Raw genomic sequence first — 26,300 nt, 5'->3', positions numbered from 1 at the left:
GTCATTCTTTCTTAAGTGTTTATGATTATAATTCCTCCAACTGGCCCATCATAAATATGAGAACTCTGATTAATACCAATAGTTCATCAGGACATTTATAGAGAGCTTTTTCTATCAGTCAAAAGCAGTTTTCTAACAAGTTTCATGTATTAGCCAGAAGTTCCAATTTCTGATGCTCTATTTATGAATGATACAGTTAGTTCCTGAGTTCTAAAACATGCTGTGAATTTTCTTCCACTTATGCTAATAATATCTCTAACCTCCTGGGCAGTGAGGATTTCCCTAATGTTTTTTCTCAGAAAAGTGTACCCTGAATGTCAGTCACTTCCTCTTGCCCTTCACTGTCAGATCTGTAAACCCACAGGTGGCTGATGTCCTCCTCGGGCTATTTTAAAAAAACACTTTCCTTACTGGCCTTTGAGATCTTGATAAGAACAGTTGTGAATTCTCTTCTGGTCCACCTGATTCCTCATTAGCATGTGGTCTTTCATACTTTTGAACTTCCCTATCCCCTTCACTCAAAACACTGAGTTCTAAGTAGCAGTGAGAAATTCAGGATTGTCAGATAAAGCTAAAGTCATAGTAGTACAGATTAGATGCACATGGACCATGCTGTGCTTTAACCTCCTTGGCCAAGGAGTCTAACCTAATTTTTGCAAATACTCTGATACTTGGTAGCCTTGCTCAGTGATTCTGTGACTTCTCTCTGGACTCCCTCTCAAGGTTAGATTTGATTGTAGTATCAGATTCTGAAATCTTCTCTCCCACTTCAAGTCATCTTGTAATCTTTCTTTATATTCCATGCCAAGGAACGTACCTTCTTTAGGTGTTATCTCTAATTGCTATTCTAGCTGCCTGCAGTATCGTAGGCTTATCTCCACTGGTCCCCCAACCCCGTCACAAAAGTTGCATCATGTTTGGCTATCTTAGAATAAGATGCATCAAGAGGGCATCTGCCTATGAAGAGTGCAGACTGATGTGACTGATTCTGGCAATATGGTCACTGTGTGTGCTTCTGTCTCGACCCCTTTTAGGTGGGAGGACACACCATGCTCCCCATTCGTTGGATGCCCCCTGAAAGCATCATGTACCGGAAGTTCACTACGGAAAGCGATGTGTGGAGCTTTGGGGTGATTCTCTGGGAGATCTTCACCTATGGAAAGCAGCCATGGTTCCAGCTCTCAAACACAGAGGTACAGAAAGGGGGCAGATGGGAACCTTGATTTGGGGGAAGGCTGATAAGAGACATCTCAGGCCAGCACTTGGAGTGTGTAAAACATTAGGTGGGGTTTGGAGCCAGCAGAGCAAATGTTGGCAGAAAACAGAAGGAGAGACCTTCTTGGTAGAAAAAAAATTATAGCTTTAAGAAATGTGCTGTGATTGTCAAGAGAGCATGAAATCAGATGTCGAAATTGAGATGCAAGTCACGGTTCTGTTTGCTCTGCTACACTTAAAAATCACAAATGTTTCACTAAGACAGAAAGTGAAAACAAAAAACAGCTATGAGTTTTTCAATTGTGCCATCTTGTGGAAACACCTACTATGCCCAAGTCATCTGGATCCCCAAAGGCTTTAGGTAGACCAGGCCCAGAGGTGTGCAGGAAGGTGAACTGGGAAGGCAAATTTCATGTTACTGATAGAGCTGTGTGTGGACGTCCAGGAATAAGATGAATCATAACAGTAAATGTAATAATATACACATTATGTACTTTTATACTTTTGATTTACAATATTAATAAAAAATGTTAGTCATCAAATTTAATAATAGCTAACATTTAGTGCCAGGCATTTTCCTAAGCACATTAGCCTATATTAACTCAGTACTTTTCACACAAACACTTGTTGAAATTCAGGACAAAGGAAGGGGCGCTGCTTGGGGTTCTGGAATGGACTGGCCAGAGGTGAAAGCATCAGCCTGGAGAAGGCTTGGGCCGTGGTCCAAAGCAAGATGCTTCTCAGTGACATCGTGTCGTCCCAGGGAACTCAGTCCAGTTTGTAGACAGTAAAGGGCTTGGTCTCCCAACCCAGCAGACCTATAAAAGATTGCAGTTTATGGTCTTCTGTTTTCTGGGAAAACATGAACATGAGGACCTTTTAATATTAGAATCCTATCTGAATATTCCAGGAAGTACCTCTCTTCTTGGAAGCTATGTTCATTTTTGCTTTCCTATACCCTGACCGTTTAATTAAGTAAATGTCAAAGACTGAAAAGAAGGCATTTCATTACATTTGTAACTTCTCATCATTTGCAAACTGAATGGGTCCCGACCACATTTCCCAAATAGGACAAAATATTTTGACGACCTTTAAAGAAAATGTAAGTGTGTATATCAGAAGTCATTTGTTATGATGCTTTAAAAAATTATTGTTTTCCCGGGTAGGGGGTAGTGGTAAACATACACACACATACACACGCATGCGTGCATATATACACATGCTTGTGTACACATACTGGCACATTTGCATGCACTCAGGCACACAATGCACCCTGATCAGAGCCCTTATGTAGTTTGGTTGCCCTAGTAAAGAGGGGATTCTGGGCTGAGGGTTCTATTGGTCTCAGCAGATGATCTGTCCTGGATACCTAAACTGGCTTAGAGTAGCTAACGGGGTTCTTGTGGTCATCTCTGACACTGCTTGGTAAGGCATTGGCCTTGAAGATGGGCTTCCTACCCCCAGACACCTCTTCCACTCCACCAACCCCAGCAGTGAAGTCCTGACAGTCACTGATAATGAGTTTCTCTATTGAAATTGACAAACTGGAGAGCCCCACACCGGAGGAGACACCACCCTTCAGTGCTTTTGATCTTAGCACTAGGCAGCGGCCACTGCAGTTTGAACTGGACCCCTTTTCATGGAGGGGAAGGTAATGGAAGGTGGAGACAGGGTTCAAATAAAAACAGGGAACAGAAGCAGCTGGAGACCTTTCAGGCTGGCAAAGAACAGAGCCTAGTGGGCCTTTGCAGACTCTGGGGTGACCAGGACCAAGAAAGTGCTAACACAGTGATTGTTTGACAAGCCATCCCAGAGTCAGAGTGACATGAGCCCACACTCCAGACAAGGCGCTGTTGGGGGCAGCCTAGGGAGATAAGTACTGTATACAGATTAATGGGGGCAAAGAGGGGAAATAACATTTTTCACATACTCTACTAGAGAAGATTCTGTGTGATTTTATCATCACGGTCTGTCTTCAAATGAGGAAACTGTGGTTCGGGGTACATAAGTTGCCCAAGGTTACAGTGGGAGAGTTAGGGAGAAGTTAAAATAACCTGAGAACTGTAAGATAGAACCTTGAAAATTCACATAGTGTCAGCAAAGAAGTCTTTTTGAGGAATTGGAATTGAACTGCAAATTACAGGCGTGGTCCTGAGGGGCCAGCTGGGGATGGTCCAGCTGTACGTTATTTGCTTTCTTCCTACTCCTCCCTATGGCCTCCCGTTTGGTACAGTGGCTCATACAATCCCTTTCCCCGGCCTCATTTGGTCCTTACAGCAGTCTTAAGAGGTGGTCAAGGGAGACATTTGATCCCCATCTTACAGGTGAGGATGCTGAGATCCTATGAGGTTAATTGACTTTCTCTGGACACCCAGCTGGGCAGTGGTGAATCAGGTGGTTAGTCCTAGTGTTAAGGACTTTTCAAGAAACAGGATACATGGTTTAGTGCAAAGAGCAAGGGAGGATGCGCCTCACTGAGGAAGGGACCTGTGTAATGGCTTAGAGGTAAGCATCACATGTGCACCGAGGCTGTGCCTGGGAGGGGAGCTTGTCAGGAAGTGGGAGCCATGGAGGGGCAGAGCTCCTTCAAGGGGGTTTCCAAATCATGCAGGCTCCTAAGAGGGGGTGGGACAGGTCAGATGCCAATCCCCACTGCCAAGTGGGAAATGAATGCAGCTCAGTCATCTAGATAAGATTCAGGACTAGAGAGGAAGAGAGAAGTGAAAGGAAGAGCGTCTGTGGGAGTTGGAGGCCTGGCCTAAGAGATGGAGAACAGAGGGCAGCAGTGGGCTGGACCAGCCGGTGCTAGATCATGGCCCTTGGAACCCATGCACAGGACAGACGAGCATCTCTGGTCTCCAGCCCAACCTCAGGAGGGTACCCCGCCTCTGCACTGAAGCTCATCAGTGAAGTCATTGCCTTCTGCTGCGCCTGAGCCACAGGACCAAGGCTGAGCTTTGGTGATAACTTCCCTGTTCTCCTCCCTTTTTCAGGTCATTGAGTGCATCACCCAAGGTCGTGTTTTGGAGAGGCCCCGAGTCTGCCCCAAAGAGGTGTACGATGTCATGCTGGGGTGCTGGCAGAGGGAACCGCAGCAGCGGCTGAACATCAAGGAGATCTACAAAATCCTCCATGCTCTGGGGAAAGCCACCCCCATCTACTTGGACATCCTTGGCTAGTGGTGGCCAGTGGTCGTGAATTCATATTCTGTTGCCTCCTCTCTCCCGGCCTCACACCCCTCCTTTTCCACCGCACAGACTCTTTTCTTCCATCCTTGACTGAAGCAAACATCTTCATATAAACTCAAGTGCCTGCTACACATACAACACTGAAAAAAAAAGAAAGAATAAAAACTCTGTAAGGCAGTTTGGCATATATATATATATATATATATATATAATATATATATATATTTATATATCTAACTATCTATCTATCTATATCTACAGAGAGATAACCTCTTCTCTAATGCACAGAGAAGCTGCTGATATACAAACCATAAGACTGTAACAACAACTCAGAAAATCTTAGTATTATGAATGCAGTTGAAACTTCCCTTAGACGTAGGCTGTGGCCCGTGCTTCTTCAGCTCCGACTTCTGGGAGCAGAAGACCTTGACGATGCACAGAGACAGTCTTCGCGTTGGGACGGAGGAGCTGGGGTGGAGCGCCAATCACTGCTGCACAGGTGATCATCTGCACAGGGGTGTTAGCTCCAAGCTCTGCATATGTGCATGGGCAGACCTCATCGACAGGCTCAGCAAGGAAAGAACACCGAACCAGGGGGCTCTAGGACGCCTCACATATCCCCTGACCACCTCCTCCATGCCTTCCTCCTTTCCTCCACCTCAAGACGATTTTCTAATCTGTCTTTTCTAGAAAATATAGTCCTGATGCTTTGGGGAGTCAACCATGGCGCCTACAGGTAAACACTGAACAAACAACAACGACAGCAAAACATAAAACCATGGCAACAGTGGACTACATCCGTCTTGTAAACCATGCTCAAGTTCCTTCCTAAATTTGAAAGAGATGTGTCATCTCTCCTCTGAACTTCAAGAACTGGACTTTCTGGATTTCAAGAACCACAGAATTAAAAGCTGAAATCTGAACCCTGTCAAGGCACTGCCTCCTGTCTTTCCATCATTGGAAAGTCTCCTTGGCCGTACCCCCGACATTCAGGCTATTGGGGAGTTAAGGGGGGGTGTCAGACATCCCCCATGTTGTCTGCACATGTGGGCACAGCAGGGTTCCAACGGCAGGAGACTTCATTCTTCGCAGGTCTTATAAGGTCTGCCCCTCTGGGTCGTCTATTTCTCAACCCGCCTTCTCTAGATTCTAGCTCCCACTTCCTGGGCCTCTATGAAGTCCCAGGTAAAGCCCACTGCCGAGAAAGGGGCCCAGGTCCGGCGAGAGGCCGGGGCAGTGCTTGCTTCAGGGAGCCAGGCAGTGGAGTGGGCAGGAGCCGGGGGGCGGGGCGGGGAGAATCTGTTTGGCACCTACATCCGGCCCCTTGTCATTCTCCTCACGTTTCCAGCCCCGGGGAGGATTGATGCATTTGCCTTTGAGTGCTGTGAAAATGCAGGGGCTGAGAAATCACTTCTGTGGACTGGGGGCAGGGGGAGGGGCCGAGGCTGTTTGGGGAAGCATCCAACGCCTGGCCGCTGCCGCAGGCTTGGCATCTTAATGAGGACGGAGCCCTGACCAGGGAGAGAGAACGAAGCATCTGGGCTGGGGCCAGCTCCCTCTGCCCCGACACCAGGGGAATCACTGCCTTCCCAGCTGCCGCTGTCAAAGACTGCGACAGGGGCGGATCTCCGGGCCCCCCTGACCCATGACAACAAAATGCCCATGGAAACCGACAGCCTAGCCCCACAGAGCCCTCCCGCTGGGGAGAAGAGGATGTGCTTCTCCCAGGCCACCGGTCCCTCCGCCTCCCCCAAGCACAGAGCTACCGAATGGACTGGGCTTTGCCCAACTGGAGCCTCTGGGTCCCCCGACCTGCACCCCTCTTGGCCAGCTTAAGGGACCATCAGCAGCCTGGATGCGCTGGTCAGCTGCAGTGCGGGCATCCTGTGTGGGGTTTGGGACTGAATTCTGTGTTGGTGGTTTTGCTTCTTTTTTTAGACCCACAAATATTTTTATTCCGAGCTGTGCTCGGACTGTAGGCCAAGGTGGCGGGGGTGGGGGGTGGGGTGGGGGGGTGGTGGAGGCTTGCTTCAGTGATGGGTGGGGCTGCTGAGCGGGGCTGGGAGGGGAGGGAGAGGAGTTGGAGTTGGGTGTGGCTTTTCTCTCTGTGCTGCGCTCTCCCAGCCCCGAGGACTTTGGAGGAGAGCCCTTGGGATGGACCCCCTCAAAGGAATCCTGTGCTATCCTATGGCAATCGCCCCCCTTGTCTTTCCACCTGGAGGCCCTTGGTCTCTTCCGGGGCTGTTAATGCTGGGTTGAACTCTGCAGTCTGCTTTGGCCCTAGCTAACTAAGGGAAAGTTGTTCAAGGAGGGAGCGATCTGGGGCGGCTGCGGGGAGGTGTCTCTTAGTCAGAGATAAGGCTCCAAGGCTCCTGTTGCTGCCACACCCTCCCCCATACAGACACTGTGTAGCTTCCATCTTCTTGGCTGTGTGTTCCTAGAACCTCAGAGTCCCTGATAGTCTGGAAGAAAGGGAGGGTGGGGAGGGATCGGTGGGCAATTGGAAATGCAGAATGTAGTAGGGTTTCAGCACAGGGCGCTGCGTCATCATGGCCTAATGGAAGTAGGCACTTCCTTTGCGGACAAGGAGACTGGTGTTGTCAGACTGCCCTTGTCCTAGTCCCTTCAGCCTCTGCGAAGGCCTTGGGGTCACACCCTCGTCACGTCCATCGTAAGCAGCTGTCTCCTGTAAGAGTCCAAGACGAAGGGTACGGGGTTGAGGAGCAGAGGGGGAGGGCCTGCTTTCTCACTGCCCTTGCTGTGCTCTCTGTGTAGACAGTCTGCATGTTGACTTACTAACCTCAGCAGGTGGAAACACTAAAAAGTCTTTTTGGAGAGTGAAGGAGACAGAGAATGGGGCCGTGGAAATGGAAAGGTTACTCAGGGCTCTGGGGTGAGCAGAGTAGGTGGTTTCTTCTGTAGAGGGAGGACTGAGAAGACTCCCCCGGGTCTCCGTTTCTCCATCTGCAAAATAAGAGGTGTGTTTGCTAATCTCTGGCCCCTTCTACATTCTGGAGTTCTTAGACTCTAACAGCACCGACTCTCTGTGTCCCTTTTCTCAGGACCGCTCTAGAATGCCAGGGCAGCCCTCTGCAGGCCTTGCGTGGGTGGGGGCAGTTGCCTCAGAGGGCTTGTCGGCCTGGGCACAGGTGGGTTCCAATAAGACTGTCCTCTCCTCCTTTGCAGTCACAACGATGCAGGGGCTGAAGTGCCCGAGGTTACTTTACGCCTACAAGGAGCATCTGGTCTCCTTCTCCCTCCTAGACTTCCTACACAGGCAAAAGGCCCTGGTGAAGTGTTATTTATTTACTTATTTATTTTTAAAGAGCCTGAGGTAGTTAAATGGGTGTTGAAATGACATCCCACTAGCCAATATGGCCACTCCAGTCTACTTCAGTCTCATCGCCCCCTACCAAACTCCACGGTTTAGAAGTCCATGTCTGAGCCACCGGGAAGGGATGTAGCATCATGCAAGCTCCTTTGTAGCTGTGGTGGATGCTGCAGGTTCCCCAGGCTGGTCTCCCTGCCATGCCATCCTCACCTGGTCCCCTCCAGGACTGGGTGTGAGTGACCTGCTGTTGGATGCCCACCTTGGAGTAGGGTGCCATGGCCAAGGGTCCTTCCGGTTCTTTACTTTGGATGTGAACCAAATGCTGCCCTCTAATTATATCCCTGACCTCTGGGTGGATCTTGAGGGTCACTAAGCCTCATTTAGTTAACAGACAAAATCTTGATGCTTCCTCCACTCAGAAGATTGTGCACAAATCATCCCTGGGGAGAGGCTTCCCACTGGAGACAAAGGATCCTTGGTCCCTCGGGGTTCAGGTTGAACATGACTCTTTTTCTCTGGTGATGCTTACTTTGCAGACTACACCAGTGCAAGTATTTTTGGTGCTAAATACTACAGAAATCAACACCAATGGGAGAGCAGACTGCAAATTTCTGGGGTTGCACGAGACTCAACTCAGAAGCAAAAGGGGTCAGTCATGCCTGGAGAGCGCAGGATACATGGGAAGTTAGGTGGCAACATGGAGCGGTGGAAAGACCATCGAAATTCCTGGCTTTGCTCTAGTTACTCAGGTGGCATTGGCCAAGTCAGCTAACTTCTCAGATTATCAGATTTCTCATCTGAGACATTTAGAAGGTGGAAATAGATATCCTTAAGGTCCCTTTCAGTTAAAAAATATTATGTTCTGGTCTCACTTTTTTTTTTTTTTTTAACTTGCTTGTTAGAAATAAGAGAGAAAATAAAAGATCGGTAAGGATGGGGAGGAGGGACAGTTATCAATGGTAAGAAATTGATTATAGAAGGCAAATAAGAAAGGCTCAGTGACTGTTAGATTTAAGGGCTGTTGGTGGAGGGAAGCCAGGCAGACAAGCCCAGGACCCGATTTTCATGCTCTTCAAGGAGGCTGCCACCCGGCCCCTTGGCTGACTGTCACCAGTCTGTCCTCCTCAACTGGCCATCCTACTCCATTCAACACCAACATACCCAAAGTTGACAGAAACTATTCCAAGATGTGGAGACAGGCCTGTCTACTGCTCAGGCAGGCCACTGGCCATCTGCACTCTGGGTCAAAATCCAAGAGGTTTTTACCTTCACCTGCTATTGTGAGGAGCTAGGACGTTGGAAAGAGGGCAGCATTTTAAGGTGCAGACTATTCACTAAAGTTCTTCTCCATTCAGGAGTGGTGAGCGGCTTCTTTGCCGCACGTTTCCAAACTGAACAGCAGCACTATTATTTTGACTCGAGGTACGGTTATTCCAATGGACAGTCTTGAGATCTGGGGTCTTCCTTGTGCTTTGCTCAGTGTCTGGAGCAGAGAAACATCTGTAGGTGTTTGTCCCATGAGCCCGTGTGTGTTGGCAGTCTAGACAGCTGCCCTCTAATGCCCCTGGGATGTCTATTGTCAACTTTGGGTGAGAGCCAGCCTGCTAGAATACTCCATGCCATTTGCCTGAGAGCAAAAAATGCTGCTGTAGCCACTATGTTTTTGGTTCCTGGAGCACCAATATCTTCTTTGATACCATGTCTTTTTTTTTTTTTTTTTTTTTTTTGGCCAACACTTACTAGGTTTCAAAGGAAGATTCCACGTTTTTGTATCATCATTAATATATCAATATAGGCTTCAGAACATGTTTTGGGATGCTTAACATCACCGGGAATGTCATCGTAAGGAGAGTATAGGCCTATGTACATTGTATGCTTATATCTATATATTTAATTGGGATGGCTTCATTGAAGGTCCCCTTGGAGTCAGCAAATTGATTCCATCATTCTTCATCTCTTTGACCCTTACATTTCTCAGGGATGAGAAATCCAGAGATGGACTGGCCTAAGACATTCAGAAAGGTCCTGATGGGAAATCTGGCATCGTGTAAAGTTTCATCATTTGGTGCTCCCTGAATTAAATTATGCTGACGACAACATTCTGAGCATCTGAAAAATCACTCTTCCTGGTTGATAGATCACACAAGAACTAACCGTTTCTACCACATCACATCCCATTTGGACATGTCCCAAATGGACATCACATTTCGGGGTTGGTATTGAAATCACCAGCACTGCAGGTGAAACCAGTGCCTAGGAGGGATGGGACAGAGAGAATGTGAGATGATGATCATTGTTTACTCTTTCTGAAAGGCATTGCTGACTGTGGGAGATGTGGTGAATATCTGAGGCCCTGCCTTGGGTATTAGGACTTTTGCTGTGAACATAAGCTGTTTCACCCTAAGGATCTGTGTCTTGGCTTCTGACAGAGTCTCTGTTTTCCTAGTGCATTCCTCCTAATCATAGTTCTCTTGACTGTCTAAACACATTCTGTACTTTGCAACAAGAGATCCTCTGGCCCAAGTCTTGGTATGCCAACATAGACACTTTTCTATTTCACGAGGAGATCTAAGGGGATTGGGGGCCTCTCTCAAAGTACTTGGAATTCTTGGGCAAAATAAGAAAATTCAGATTCCCCTTCGTCTTTAACTGACCAAGTTCCAACTTTAAAACAAGGCCTGGTCTGATATTTGCAGTATGGATGGTGTCTTAAGCCAGTGAGCTGGGCTATCTCCCATCCTACAGAGGCAGGACAGTGAGCTCTATTAATTTTTCCTAATCACCAAGGTAAACGATGCTTTGTGTGCAGTGCCATGGCCCAAGCTTGTGGCTTGCAAGAGATACTTATGGCCAACAAATCTAGAAGTTTCTAATAGAAGATGTATCAAGATAGTGTAGTTGAGGAAAGGCCTGTTGGATTCTCCTTCTGAGAAATGCCTTGTCGCTCAAGTCTTGCTTTTCAGTTTAACATCTCACGAGAGAAGTTGGTTTCTTCTCAGTTTCTACTGTGACAAATTTATGTATCCTTCCTGAACGTCCGAAGGTAGACTGAGAGCCTGGACAACCACTCACCGTGGTCTACGCTGACATTCTTATGGATGAACATCTCTAAAGCCCAGTGAGAAATATGAGTACCGAAGCTAAGTCTGGTAGCTTTTCCTTCATTTAAGAAGAGTACATGGGAGCCATAAAAACAAATTTTGTAATCTGTTAGCAGGTAGGACATACTCAAATGAATAGCTTCCTGACATCTCTTGTTTTCTCTTGGAGAAGAGTTTATGTTCCATCGCCATTTAACAGCTTCCCGACATTACCTGGTGCCTCTGAGCTCACGTTCGGAGTGAATAAATAAACCTGGTCCAGATGATTTGATGCCTGCTTTCCACAGTAGAGAAGTATATCTCAGTAAAGAAACTGGTCTTTCATTTTTGTCCTTTTTTTCTTTTTCATTTTTTCTTTTGACTCCTATCCTCCTGCTTCCATAGGACTGACAATCCAGTTTCTTAAACTTCATGATGGTCTTAATATGAGGTGAATCCTGGGACCACAAACAGTTTGGACTTCAAACAGTGAGAAAATTGGCGCAGAATGATTCGGCATACAAAGCAGAAAACTTTCATTTCCTGCAGGCAGGATGGAAGTGACTGTTATATTAAGACTTCTGAAGGAGCCCTGCCCTGGAGTAATTTCAGTGCTGTCAGACAACATTGACATCTAGATTAACCTTTGTGCAGTGAAGTTTACTGCAGAGCTCATTGAGATGCATGCGGTGGATCTCTGCAAATCCCATCTGGAACCCTTGGTGGATCTCTGCAAATCCCATCTGGAATCCCATCAGCCACACCCCCTGCCTTCACTCCCCACCCACTCTTCTCTCTATCTGGGCTCTGACCCCAGGAGGAGGTTTGACCTCTCTCTGACCATGGTGCTGAACCAGGCTTTCTGCTCAGAGTGACGATGGTTGTCATCATATTGGTGTTCCCCTGAGGGGACTACAAATCAAGGCACGAAAGCCACTCTGCTGATGACAAACAGCTTTGCCACATACCCTTATGCTGCACAAAGTGAAATGGTTTATAAAGAATTAGTGTGCCCCGAGTCCGCGAGCCCTGCTCTGGGCTCTCCGGTCCTCCAGCATTTCCAGGTTCAGATGTAACAGGTCCTGACTGCAGCCCGGTGGTCAGGTGGGGACAGTGGGTTCTGATGGACAAAGGGCTTGCCCTATGTCTGAGTAGATGTTTCCTATGGTCCTAACAAAAGGGACAGCCCAGCTCCTTTTTCTCCTGGTAGTTACAAAGAATGCAGCTGTCCCCTAAGCTCCAGCTTGCCAGCTCTCTCCTTATGGGATGGTGGGTTCCAGAATGACCCAGACCCTTTCTAATTCACTCTGTGGAACCACACAGAGGTGCAGCGGCTGGCAGAAACCTCAAAGCTGAAATCACAACTTCCCTACAAACTGGGGCCATTCATCACATCAAAAAGTCTTGAGAAAAGTCCCTTAGCTTAGATGCAACCACCACAAATTTCCCTGGGGTTTTACTCATTTCTGTTTCTCCCTGAAATCGTTTTTCCTACTTTGCCTCTTGTCTTTAATATGAGTAACAAGAATCTCCTTGTATTCTCTTAGATATTCCTTTAGGAGAAATGAAAGTTGCCAGTCAAGGACATTGTGTTTATTGACTGGGAAAATAGATTTCTGGGCCAAGTAGTGTCACAACCATAAAGAGGCAAACCTGATAACTTTGTTTAAAAGCAGTTATCAGTGTTGTATTTTGTTCTGGGTGCTCAAGCTCACATAGGGCAAACTACATTCATCTTTCTATTTTATTACTTAGATTATACTTGTTCGCATGCACACACATACACACACAAATGCCTCTACACTCCCCAAAGGTCCCAAAAGGTCCAACAAGCAGTGTGCCCCATTTGTGTTTCTCCCACCAATCTCCATGCGTATGGATGTGCAAACAAGTGTGCACCAAGCCTGTGGTTTCTAGAGCTTATTATGGCTCACCTTTTCTTATCAACACACAGACTTTGACTTTCTAACTTTTTGTACTTTTTGATCATTTATGAAATTAGGGCCTTTTCAAGGGCAACTAAATCCTGAGTTTTCAGAGCCTTCATAGTTAAAGGCTGGACTTGTTTTCTCAGAAACACAAAACCAAACTGAACCTTGATGCAGATTTTATTTAATTAATTTTTCGGGGTTGGGGAGAAGCACTGATTTGGGGCCTGTAGTACATATTAAGTATAAATATAAATGTAAGTTAGTTCAAGCAGATTACTGAAACTCTCTTGGGGCTGAAACAATGAGATATCAAACACAAACATTCAAATAGAATGGGAACATGAAGGGGAAGGGTTAGACTTTCCTTGGGAAAGTTCAACATCCCAGAGGACAAGAACAGAGCACCGGGCAGGAAGTCAGCTGGCTTCACTGGGTGTCGCTTGAGTGACTGTGCCCAAGTCACTTCAGTTCTCTGGGCCAATGTGCAAGTGTCCTTAGTCTACAGTGGGCAGCTGGTAGCAACTTGCAGACCTGGGGGCTTCTTTGATGGCAGTGATGGGGCAGAGCAATCTATGTTTCATCTGTTGTTCAGATCAGTTCTGAGTGAAGGCTATCTTCTCCAGGTCTCACCTAGAACAAGTTTGCAAACGTCCCCACCCTGAAGTCGGCCCCACTTTCATCCTGTGTTCAGTTCATCTCTTGCAGCTCTTCTCTGAAAGCTCTTGAAACTCTGAACTCTTACCGTCCATCCACCATCCCTTACATCCCCCCTTGAAGTCCGGGACTCTTGTCTCTGCAAAGGCAGGGAAAGCCCTACCGGCCCATCTCCCTCTTTCCTAGTTTGAGCATCAGCCATGCTTGTGGTTTAGCCCAGTTTCCAGAGGAGAAAACGGTGTGTTCTCAGCCATCAGTCTCTTTCCAGTTCCTTGGACCAAGTGATCAGCTTCTCATTATCACCTCCTCAGTTGCTTTTGCACACTAGACTCTAGGACAACAAGCCTATGATAATGCCCTGTTCCGTCTTTTTGAGGTTCTCCATTCTTTCTGTCTTGGCTAAGAGAGGCTTGCCTTGCTACAAACAGCTTTTCCTTCAAATTTCTTTGGCTTTTTTTCTGGCTGTTACATATACTGATAAATGGTAAATGATGGTTTTCTTCCTTTCTTTTTTTTTCCCTACACTCCTATCAGCGTGGGTGTACTATGTCCTTAAGGAATAAGAGTGCCACATGTCAGCAAAGTGTTCATTTATTTAGTGGAAAGGCTATAATATTAACACACAGATTGCAGCAGCATCCAAATCTTGAAGGGGTTAAAAGAGTCTTTTTCAATCAGATGAGATCTTTACTGGAATGGCATCAGAAAGGCTTATACCTTAAGAACAGAATTGAATCTGGTAACATGCTCTCTTTTTAGGGAACAATAAGGTGGAAGAAATTACCCCAGGAGCTGGGAGACTAGATCCTCTATCCAAATAAACATGATGTATCAATAGATACTTCCACTCTGTCCCTCAAATGGCTCTGAAAAACAACAATGAACTATGATCAACTATCCACATTTACCATTAAAAACAAATTCTTTACGTTTAAACACAGCCCCATTTTTGAAAAATACAATGTTTTTCCTCGTAACTCTGAGGATAGTTCAATATTGTTTCTTTTCTTGGTCCCTCTTAATATTTTCAATGAGATTTCTAAATTTTTTCACGTTCATTTCTTTAGGAAAGACAGGTGGTCTATTTAAAATTCTGTCTATGATAAAACGGCGAGACAGATTGGAAGTGAAGTGGAGGGGCAGACATATGACTAGCAGGCAGAGGACAGCTCAGGTCCTGTTTCCTGCTGGGTGATCTTGGAAAAAGCACTAGCCCTTCTGTGCTTCTGACTCTTAATCTACAAACGAAAACTGCTAGGAGCCCCCTGCCTGCACCGAATGAGATCATAGCTGTCCAAGTGCTCTGTGGGCTCCACAGCGCCCCTCAAAGAAGTAGCGCCCACTCTCTGGGGAGTGAGTGTTGCAAACAGTCTTCCTGGGTGCTGAGCTGTGAGCTGCTTTGGGGCTGTGCCGTGTTTTGAGGTGCACCTTTCTTAAATCCCTCCTGCGGTCTGGTTTCTAGATTTTTGTCATTAGCATTTTCCTCTTTGAATCGCCATCGAGCCCGGAGGGCCAGAGAACGCCTTTACAAAAATCAAAGCAGAAAGATGTTTTACCCATTTGGCTCTGTCACTGAAAAGGCAATGATGGTAGATTTTGTTTTCAGGCCTGGAATCCTGAACATTTTGTAGCAAAATGGCATCTCCTGCCGTGTTTAACTCCGTATTATCCATTGTTGCTTTCATGAGGTTCTGTAGATTTAAATGTAATTTTTTTTTTTTAAAGTAGGACTCTATGAAGCTTCCTTGATAAATTGGCTAGAGAAACCAATCTTGAAGGAAAGCACCCAATGCGATAATGATCCTGAATCAGTATCACGTTCATTACGGGGCCAGCATTTTGTATATGGAGAAATAAACTTAAGATGGAAAAAAAAATAACCGCTGGAGTGAAGACCAAATGCCAAATCACATTTCCAGTAGCCTTGAGCACTAACAAATAAGTGTGATTGGGATTCCCACTGAGAAACACATCTGATTGGAAATGAAACCCCTCACAGTACTTCCTGAGGCCAGATTGCCAAGGTTACAACAGTGATGTCATTTACAGCCCCTTAAAAAAATCCCAGGTGTTTGTGACACCAACCACTATTTGCAATGGTGACTAGTTGGTATGTTGAATCTTTCAAATGTAATTTCCTTTAGATCTCCAAGAAATGATCAGGTGTGATGCAACTGACTAAATGCTGTGCATGCTTCCTTTTTTTTTTTTTTTTAATTTCTTACTCCAGAGAGAAATCAGAATAGCACTGAGTAACTGAAATCCTAAGAAATTCACAAATCTTTTGCTCAAGTTCAGACTATCTCAGCTTGCCTTTTCTCTTTTTACCTGGGGCTCAATTTTTGTTTGTCTTAGATAGAAAAGCAACACTTTTGCTCTGAAACTCTGTCCCAGTGATTTTTCCCCTGCAGCTGTCCAGCAGACAGAAAGCATTCTAGCTTTCTTTGAAATGAGAGTCCGAACTGGGTTATGACTAGGAGTTTAAATTATGATGTGAGATTGGAGAAGGCAAGCTGGTTCAGGGTGATGTTCCATAATTCATTCTGATAATCCCAAGAGATGACCGCCCTCACAGCACTGTTTAAGGCCTGCCTTGAACAAGGCATTTCCCTATGTAACTTCTTAGTGACAAGACTTGATTATTTAAGGATTTCAGAGGTATCATGTGAGAAATAACTCACCGGATATGGAAAATTTGATTTAATATATTAACAGGAGCAACAAGAACTTGTTTTCATGCTTTTTGTCTTCCCTGTCTCTGAGAATTTAGCCTTTCTTGAGGCCATTGGGCTATTTCCTTTCCAAGGCTGGAAAAGATTGATTATAGTTCATGTCTATAACAAAGGCTCCCCCAAGCCCATAGCAGTTGGAAGCAACCCAGAACGACCCATGTTAATCTTTTGTTACCCTACAGAATCAAGGACTCTGGTCATGTATGTGGGCCAAGGCAGGTGAGTTCAAGGGTATGTCAAAATAAAATGAAAAGAAAGCAAGTTGGGACAAGAAATTCTCTGTTTGAATTTGAGAGAAAACAGCAGTCCTGCTCTCTCTGGCAAAGATTTGTGTACTGTTAAGGGAAGAATCATGTTCTTTCTCAAGTAGGTTTTACTTTCTGAGATTTCGTGTATGTATGTGTGTGTGTGTGTGTCTGTGTGTGTGTGTGTTGGCTGGGAGGGGAGCTGGGAACATTAGGAAGTAGTTGTTCACAAGTTTAGATTTTCTCTTGAGCATAGTAAAAGTTCTGCTCGGTTTCTCAGAATGTGACAATGAAATTAGGGGTGGAGAGGAATTCAGAGGCCCATGTTTCAGTATATGGTAAATTTTTACCCAAATACTTCTTTCAGAAACATGTAGTCCTAGCAAGCCAAATCAATCCTATGTCTGCAAAGGTATCAGGAAAAGGAAGCAATAGGTAAGCACTTTCTGTAGACCCCAATGCTGCATCCACTTATAGGCTTCTTTTCTAAGAGTTTGGGGTCCTTGACTCATATGAGAGAATATGCCAATAGGGCCTGAATGGGGAGGCGGTTTGGATGAGCTACCCCATTGGTATTATGACAATGAATTAACTCTGTCCATTGGTATTATGTCTAACAATGAATTAACTGGCTAAGAAAACTAGGGTCACTTTAGAGCTGCTTTCATTTGGAATGGCATAAGAAAAGAGGCTTTTAAAACATGTTTTGAGTACTGTCACCCAAAGTCAGCCTCTGTTGAAAGAGTTTTCAGTTTGATAGGCAGAGTTTCTCACTTCTCCCATCTGTCAGTGATCTTGGGGCATCTGTTTTCAGCACCAGGGACAGCAAACACCTCCCTCAATTGAACCAATGACTGCTGTCCTGATTGACCTGCCAGTCAAGAAGGGGTGGGGTTTTTCTTTTACTTCCATCCTTTGGGACCTCAAGCTGGAAGACTTTATTCTTAAGTTCAGGTGCCTACACCTTTTATTTATTTCCAAGCCTGTTTGTGTCACGTTCTCAATCTGCTAACAAATAATGGGTGTTGGACTAACGTGCCCAGGTCTTTTGGCTCAAAGCTGTGGAAAGAAAGACACTTAGACATCAGCGGAGGACACACTTTGGCACAGGGACCCACTGCAATGTCTTCGCAAGGCGCCATTGACTTGTAAACTCCCAAGTGGAGGATAGCTTATTGGCAATCACTTTGAAAAAAAATTTTCTGCACATCTCCCACGAAGTACAAGTCTATGTTTTACTCCATGTGCATTTGGAGGCAATATTTCACAGGAGTTGAGCAGAAGCTATGAGCTTTGGGGACAGAAAAGGGCCCAGTGATGCTGTTGTTAGCATTGTGAAGACTCAGGGTGGCACACAGCTTTGAATGCCAGGAGCCACCCTTCAATCCTGAATGCTGTTCAGCAGCTAACTTAGCCTTAAACAATCATAGTAAAAATGCAAATGGCTCCTTAAGGCCTCGGTCAGGCTAGACTGAAGGGTTGCACTGAGAAAATGCATAGCAGAAGCACATTCTGTCTCTTTGCTTTGTGATGGGACAGTTGTCATATAGCACAATCATACATAGATGTCACTTTAGAGACAACATTGCTTTCTCTTAACTAATTGGCAGCATTCACCTCACTCATGTCAGGATGGACACTGTACTGGGAAAGCAAGAGAGTCACTGAGGATTTCACCTTAAATACTGTCTTCTATTTCACAGATGTTAGATAAATTCCACTTTGCTTGCCTCTGAACGATCCAGTCCAAGGCTTTGAACACTCCACCATACTCTCTCCTCCACTTTCTCCCCCTCTCTTCAGTGTTGCTTAGCATAATTCATAACACTTGGTAGTGTAAAACTATAAAGGATTTTTTCTAAGGATAAATGAGGTGGTAGAACCAGACCAGAGCCAGACCTCAGAGCAGCGAGTTCAATGGAGCTGTGATTTTGAAACTTGGAATGGGTCTGAGGAAAAAAATCCATCCTTTCCCTGCATTCCTTGTCTTCCTGAGGGCATCTCATTCCAGTGCTCACACTTGCCATGCAAAAAAGGCCATGGCAAGAGTTTCTCTTGATTATTTATGTGAGGATGGTGGGAGAGCAGGGTCAAAAATTCTCTATTGGAGTCCTTTAGAATAGAGGAGCTTTGTTTTATATTGAAATCAAAGAGCAACCCTAGTTTAGAAAGAATATGCACATGAATGACCAACCGCTGTAATAGAGTTTAATAAAACAAATTCTTTTCCCTTAAAACAGAGAGGAAGGAGTTGTAGATTGACTGGTAGGAAACAAATGACCCACTGGTCGGGGGGGGAAGGTGGTCTGAGATGGAGATACGGAAGTAGTCATCTTTACAAGTGGAGGTGATGCCCAGGGCAGCCTCAGGAGAGAACAGGCCAGAGAAAAAAAATCCTATAGAGGTTCTCAGTACTTTTTCTGCAAAATTCCTAAAATTTCCAAGGGCACTTCTAGCCCTCTGCCTCCTTAGAGGCGAGCTCAGTGCTACTTCTGGGTTCTTAAGGCAAATGCCCTACAAACACCAAAGTCTTGTATTTTCCACTCTCAGCCGACACTGGCTGTCCAGAGTGGGATTTGCTCCCCTTCCCTATGTGAAAGGGACTTGTTTTCAGTAGAAGTGTCCTTTAAATATCCAGCTAAAACTGGAGGTAATTTTTTGCATGAATGGCTTTTTACAGCTAGGTCTAAAGCAGAACAAAACTTGTATTAAACTAAGTGCTACTTTACATATCTTATTTCAAGGGAAATGAAGGATTTATTGTGTGTAAATGATGTACACTGATTTGTTTCCTACTGGACATTACATGTCCCTTTATCTTTAGGCTGAGGTTGGGCAGCAAACTTTCAATATCTGGAAAATCAGCTGGTACCTACTTCAGTGCACTAGTTGAAGGAATTTTGCAAATGAAGTTTAGGTGCTCTTGTAACTGATTTCCACCCCCTCTCTAAGCTTTCTGTATTAAATATATGTAAAGTGATTATATCTTGTCTGATTCCATGGGTTTGTGTGTGTTTCCCAATGTCTGTGTAAAGATAGTAGCCATCTGAAGTGTTCGATGGATTATGGCAACTGCTGAACGATGGTGTCTATGGCGTGTGGACATATGATCCATCTAGGCACTTGTTCTGAGGCCAAGTTAATCTTACAGAGTTTAGAAAAGAAACTATGTAGCGTGGCTTGGGAAAAGTTTAATGAAGGATATAATATTGCCAACTCACCATTCATTGGTGGAGACCTTGGCAGCAGCCGAGTTGAGGTGTGCTCAACTGGATTTTACATCATTTATTTTAATCTCAATTGATTGTTCCTCAGGTCTATTTTATGACTTAAAAATATTCCTCCACAATGCTTGTTTCTTTTTTTTCCCAGGCTACTGGAAATTGCTGATCATTCTTGCTTCTCATCATTTGGATCCCAAAGTCGTTGACTTAAAATGGGTGGCTGAGGTTTTAGTAAAACTGGGTTTTACTCATAGAGCCCCTTCGTTGAGGTACTATTTCTTCCATTCTTTTCCTTTCTAACAAATACATCCATTGGCCATGCTAAGTTTATTTGCATCCTGGCAAGTCTTGGAGAGTCAGTTTAGTTAAAGTGATGATTGTATTTGCCTTTGGAGGAGAGGCTTATCATCTAAGTAAAATTCTTGTGTAAAGGTGTGTTTTATGCAAAAAAAAAAAAAAATCCACAAAAACAGATTCTAAATTTGGTAAGATGGCCCCAGGGTAGGGGGATGTATTCTCAGTTAATATTAAGGGATGTGTTGAAAAGGCAAGTGCCCTCCCTTTCTCTATTCCCCAGCCCACCCTTCCTTCCTCCCCAACCTCAAAAGAAAACAGAAAATTATTTTTTTAAATTGTATTAATAATTTATGTTTAATACAAAAGGATGATTTAATGGTATCACCAAAGGTCATTCTCCCATTGTGCATGTCCTTCACTCTTGGCCCTGTACCCATCACCCCGTTCTTCACCCTCACGCTTCCATCCCAAGGCAAACGTGTCTTCATTGGAATCTATCAGTGTTGGAGTTCAATGTGGGGACGGAGGTTTAACACCATGACACTAATGAAAACCAACCATTCTTCACTTTCAAATGGTTAATTACTCCAAGAAGACAAATTCTTTTCTTGGTTTTTGCTTAAAAACATTTTATACATATATATGTATATATGTGTGTGTATGTATGGACATATGTATGTATATGCACATGTACATGTATATATGTATATATCCATCTCCAATATAAATATAGCATATGTGAGAGTTGTAAATACTCCTTGGTCATACTTCTGTCTTCCTCATGCTATCATATCTTCTGTGTTATGTTAACAACTCCATTTATTGATTGATGAAATCGTGTGTAGACCTGTATCCTCCTGACATAGTTTATGTAGGGTATCTTCTCAAATAAAGTATAAAACATCAATGTCCTTGTTTTATTTGGATTCATATTCAGTAGGGAAGTGTGTTGAATTTAAAGGTAGGTTGAAGTTGGGGAAAGTCCAAATGTGTGCAAAGATTGTGGGATTCAGTATCATCTTGAGAGCTGGGACCCTGTTTTGCTGAAGGTCAAATAGCTTGCACAATGCTTAAGGTAGACCCTGAGTTGGATATTGGGTTGAGATGAATGTTTCAAGAAGGACATACATATATTTATAATTTGAGGCAGGGCACAAGGAAAGGATTGACGACTTCCAGCTCTATGTCATGATGTCCTGTCATTCCACATATGTTGTTACTCAACTTCCTAGTTACAATAATTTTAGTTCCTAAGATGGGATAAAATATATTCCCTTGGATTTTTTTTTACCCTAAAGATTTTACGATTCTTTGGCATAATTACATTAAATCTCGTTTCTAGTCTCTCTTTCTCTCTCCTTCCCTCCCTCCCTCTCTCTCTCTCTCTCTCTCCTTCCCAATTTCCCTTTCTCCCCTTTTTTCTTCTTTACAATATATAATGTGATTCCTTTAATGAGGAAGACTTATTTCCATTAATTTATTTCAAAAACATCAGTGGATTGTGGGGGAGAGACAGGGAGGCATAGGCTGTAATGTCACTCATGGGGGTTCACCAGAGGTGTAGGAAGCTTTAAGGCAGGGCTCCCTGCCTCATCCCTATCGACATTTTGGACCAGAGAATTCTTGGCTGTGGGGTTTGTCATGTGCATTTTCTGATGTTTACCAGCATTTTCATCAGAGCAGTAGTACTCCTCCTCTGTCCCCCTCCCAGGTGTGTCTACCAGAAATGTCTCCAAACATAGCCAAATGTCCCCTGGGGAAGGGGAGGGTGCAAAATTGCCCTGGTTGAGAACCACTGGTATAAGGGTTTAGACATTACCATGCAATATCACACAGTATTAAAAGAGAAATTTCATTCAGGAAAATCAAGAGCTCCAGGTGTGTGTGCCCCAGCCCTTTCTAGACCAGCGGCTTGTCTGTACCACGTGGTAAGCTTGTCTCCTTTCTCTAAGTGCATCTCCCTTCAAAGCCTGTAGCTAAGGATCAAGTTACAACACCATGTTTGGGTTTCAGACAGCAATGGAAATATATCTTCCTCATCTCCATATATCAAACACGTTGTTATCACTAGAATACCTGTTCACACCACCTTAAAAAAAAAAATGTGTAATTCGTAAAGCTCTGAGTGGGAAGAAACCCAAATAGGCTTTTTGAAGGTTCTATCCCAGTGAAGGAAGTTAGCGTACCTAAAGGGCAAAAGACTTTTGTTCTTCAATTGTCCCTTGTAATAAATTACATTTTTCACCTGGCCCTTGCCTCCTGGCCACATAAAACTACAAGTTCATGGGACTTCCCTGGCAGTCCAGTGGCTAAGACTCCAGCACTTCCACTACAGGGGGCACGGGTTCAATCTCTGGTCGGGGAACTAAGATCCAGCATGCCACGCAGAACAACCAAAAATAAAAAATATATATATATAAACTAAAATGTCATTAGAGTTTAAAAAAAAATTACAAGTTCATAATTAGGCCCCTTGCAGGCATGGGACAAAAGTCCTCAGTGTATAAACTCTTTTTGATGAGTAAGTGGAACGTGCATTAAGTCTTTCCAGACAAGGGCTAATGTTCTCTGTGCAGTGATATGTATATAGTACGTACTTAATAGACATTTGTTGCGTTGAACTGGATTTCTCATTCTCCAAGGCCCAGATCATTTGTACTGAATTCAAAGCGCTACCACTATGCCTCATGAGCCTCATATGTAAAAATTCTCAGGATCCAGAATTCTGAACCACCTGACAACATGGAAGTTATGAGTAAATCTCTCTCTTCCCCAGCATGTGGCTGCCTTTACGTTAGTGTCTTCCTGGGCTGCCTGAAGGCAAAAGTAATGTTTCTCAAAGTAGGATTTTTAAATGCTCTCTGAAGTCCAGGCCTGGTGGCTTGGCCTATTTATTGCCCAGTCCAGTGATGGCAAATGATGGAAATGCAGTGAGAGACAGCGGGTCCCACGCCACATACATGAAACCCCCAACCTCATCCTTCTGCAGGGGACTACTCCTTCCTACTCCACACAAAGTCCAGGGAGGCCCTGGGGTCTTGCACTTGCACTTCAGAACGTCCTCACATCCTTGTGACCCATTATTTGGCATTTATTTTGAAATGACATTTCAAGGACTGGATAAGGTTACAGACTTCTAGGTCTGGAAGATCCTTGATTAATAATCTCATTCAACTACTTGCCTGAAACCAGGGTTCTAAGGTAAACAAAAACTGAGACAAACTATTGATAGCATCTTCCAATGCCTGAGGGCAGGTCAATACTATTGTCTTATAAAGACAACATGCTCCTAAAAAATCATCACCCCAGTGGTGACACAAAGAAGCAGTGGTCTAACAGGGAAACTTCAGAAATAGCAGCTGGCCATCCCTGAACCTGAACCTGGAGACTGCCTATCATGGCATCGACCACAGACATGCCAGGAAGGTACTCATTAGACACAAGGTAGATTTATCAGACCTGATGTCCTAGGTGAGGGGGTAATTTTTTGGCATGGATCATGAACATATATATGAGGGAGCTCCCAGGAATTCTACTTGAGCTTCTCAGAACCCATTCCTCTAATGTTTCAGGGCATGGAGGGGCACCTTGCCCTGAGCCATGCTCTATTCCTTGCTCCTGTTGGGTTGCTCAATGTTACTTAGCTATTAACTAGGGAGATGTTCTATTTTAGCCTCTCTTTTCCCCCCATTACCAAGGTTTGCAATGTTCTCAATTATTCAAATCATCAGTGTAGGGCTCAGCAGAGGGTCTAATTACTGCCCTGCTTGCCACTTGCTGATGAGCTGCAAGGGCCAGGGAATGGCTTTAAAGCAGTTAAGTAGGGAAGAGCAGCTTCTTTGGAAAATTCTCTGGGAGTCTGGGTCTTATTAGGGAAATCTAGATGGTATAGCGTGGGAGAGTCACTGGATAAGGCCATCTTCTGACTGCAGATCATGGCCAGACACCCATGCCTTAGAGGAAAGCACAGTACTTGTATTAAATCAGCCAATCTCTATGAGTGTCTTAATCATAGTCCTTTGTCCTCAGACTTTTGAAAACATTCTTAAGTAGTAGCTCAAGTAGGCTTAGCAGACAAATGCTCAACTATAAGGGAGAGAGGCCGTGGAAGAGAGAAGTGCCAAGACATGGTTATGGGCATTCATATTTAAGCCATATGTCACTATTTGCCCAGCAAGCTGTCTGCAAGAGCCCTGAATGAGTTAATTCTTTTAACGAGAACATATATTAATATTTCTATTGTATAGGTGTGCTAATCAAGCCTCAGAGGTTTAGATAACTTGTCCAAGGCTTCCCAGTTACTTGAGGCAGAGGTAGGGTTTGAAACCAGCAGTTGGGTTTAGTACACATGGTCTTAATCACCATCTTATCCTTCCTATCACATGGATTGAAGCTGCTGTCCAAGACCACAATGGAGGGTTGTAAGCCAAAGAGCAAACAAACAAACAAAAACAACGGGGAAAAAGCAGTTTAGAATATATCACATTCAGGATAGACTTTCATTCATTTATTGATGTAATAAATTTAGGAGCAGTCTTCTATTAGAGGTACTGTAATGTGCCAAAGCCTGAAGATGTAAAGGAGATTTAAAACCCTCTCCCCAGACCATACCCCTCTTTATCCCACACTCTGGATCCCACAGTGAATAGAAGATCGTCTGTGTTGCTAATATCAAGCCTATAAGAAGATTCAGAGAGAGCGCAACGGAGGACAGGATTTCAGTTATGACTTGGATGATGAGTAACAGAAGAGTTTTTGATAAAGAGACTTCCCCAGCTTCTCTTAGTATAGAGACAACTTCTCACTCCTTTTGCCCTTGTGTTGTGGATGGAAAGGTCTAGGGCTTTGAGATCTACCAAACCAGAATTCCGTGGACGCCTTGACCTTCTCCTGGATATTACTCCAGGTGGAAAGCCAGAACCCTTCTCCCAAGCCCTTATGCAAACATTGACCTAGAAAGCAGGGTAATGTCTCAATCATAGTCTGACACCCTTGGGTCGCTGTTCCAGGGACACACTGCCTCTGCTCATTTCCATCTCTATGAGACGCAACAAGCCACTGCCTCCTGCTACTTAATGGAAAGCCCCACTGGTAGAGTTATGCGCAATGGGGCTGATCATAAACGTGATTTATGGAGCTAGTTTATTTACTGCCTCTGATGCCGGCCCCAGCTGCCAGGAGTTTGACCGACAATTTCTGTTTATCTATTTTTCACTATATAATATCTGAATTCACATTATAAATTCTTCTGATTGGAATTTCATGACATCTGCTCTGGTATTTATTGATGGTCTACTCATCAGGGACTCTGTCCTTTGGGGGGATGAGGTAGGCTCTGAGCCCCTCGTTCTGTCGGTGTGAGGCTAGGACCCTGACACCCTAAGGTGAGAGGACATTACTGTTACCTCTTGTACCTTGTGACAGATACCTGAGTATGTGTTAGAGATACGGTCACCTATGACAGAAGTCTCTTGTGATTCAAAACAAGTGGAAATAAATGACAGAGAGTAACTCAGAGTCAAAGTGGCGTTTGACCACTTGAAAGTAATCTGGTAGGGTAGGATAATCCGGATCTTGTCTGGATTATGGCTACTGTGTCTTTTCCTTTTTCCTCTTTTCTAGTCCACAGGTAGAACCAAATGACCACTAATCTCCAACCTTTGGATGGGGCTTTGGTTCATGCAGAGAGAAGAGAGTTGGACTCTCTCACCTTGAGTTGATGCTTTCCCCATGTTTAAGTTCCCATCATTCAAGCATAATCAGAGGAGTAGGGGTGAGAAGTCATTCTGAAATATCCAAGAAGACTCCCATACTAAATCAGGAGGCTTCAAAGTTTGGCTAAAAGACCCAGGGAGAGTTATAATAGTGTTTATTCTCCTTCTAGAAATGTAGGGTTTTCCATCCAGAAAGAATGGATCAGCAAATTTCCTTGAGAAAAATGTTTTTTTTTTTTTAAAAAAACAAGGCTGCATCTCTTTCATAAGACCTTTACATTTTTTTCTTCCAGAGAAATGAGGCCAGTTTCTACCATGTTTTTTCTTGCTTTTTGGTCCCTGCAGTGTTATACTCACAGCTGGAACTTCCCTCAGTTTTACTCTCAGTCAGCCCTGGCTGCCCAAATCCTGTAGTCCAGCTTCAGCAGAGCTGATATGGGCTCCAACCCTGAGCTTTCCCTGTTCTGGTCCCTCACCTGGGTCCCTAGAAGGAAGCTAACTTTCGTTAAGCCCATAATATGCACCAGATAGGCATCTCGTTAAACCTTCACTGAGCCATCATAACTATCCCCTATGAATTATGTATTTTTATCTTCATATTTCTAGATAAGGAAACTGAGGCTTGGAGAGGCTGAGTCTCAGAAAGATTAATTTTCTTGTCAAATGACACAAACAAGTATTAGGCAAGG

At 44.4% G+C, this 26,300-nt stretch overlaps 1 protein-coding gene across 3 annotated transcripts in view; it reads left to right on the top strand.

Annotated features, from left to right (window-relative positions):
- The window catches only part of NTRK3 (neurotrophic receptor tyrosine kinase 3), a 391,080-nt gene extending 365,233 nt beyond the window's left edge, over positions 1–25,847 (top strand). For 2 of the 3 annotated variants that reach the window (XM_082450913.1, XM_082450917.1), the window contains 3 exons: positions 1,035–1,193; positions 4,209–6,266; positions 19,749–25,847. In XM_082450913.1, coding sequence (XP_082307039.1) covers positions 1,035–1,193; positions 4,209–4,394 — 345 coding nt within the window. In that variant the 3' untranslated portion in view covers positions 4,395–6,266; positions 19,749–25,847. The remainder of the gene's footprint in view (positions 1–1,034; positions 1,194–4,208; positions 6,267–19,748) is intronic. The other variant, XM_082450914.1, reaches the window with a different exon arrangement.
- Positions 25,848–26,300: the final 453 nt, after the last annotated feature.

This window comes from Balaenoptera physalus, assembly GCF_965194825.1.
Source record: "Balaenoptera physalus genome assembly, chromosome: 2".
NCBI classification, from domain to species: Eukaryota; Metazoa; Chordata; class Mammalia; order Artiodactyla; family Balaenopteridae; genus Balaenoptera; species Balaenoptera physalus.
Note: the sequence above shows the minus strand (reverse complement) of the source record. Positions and strands in the feature narration are given on the sequence as shown.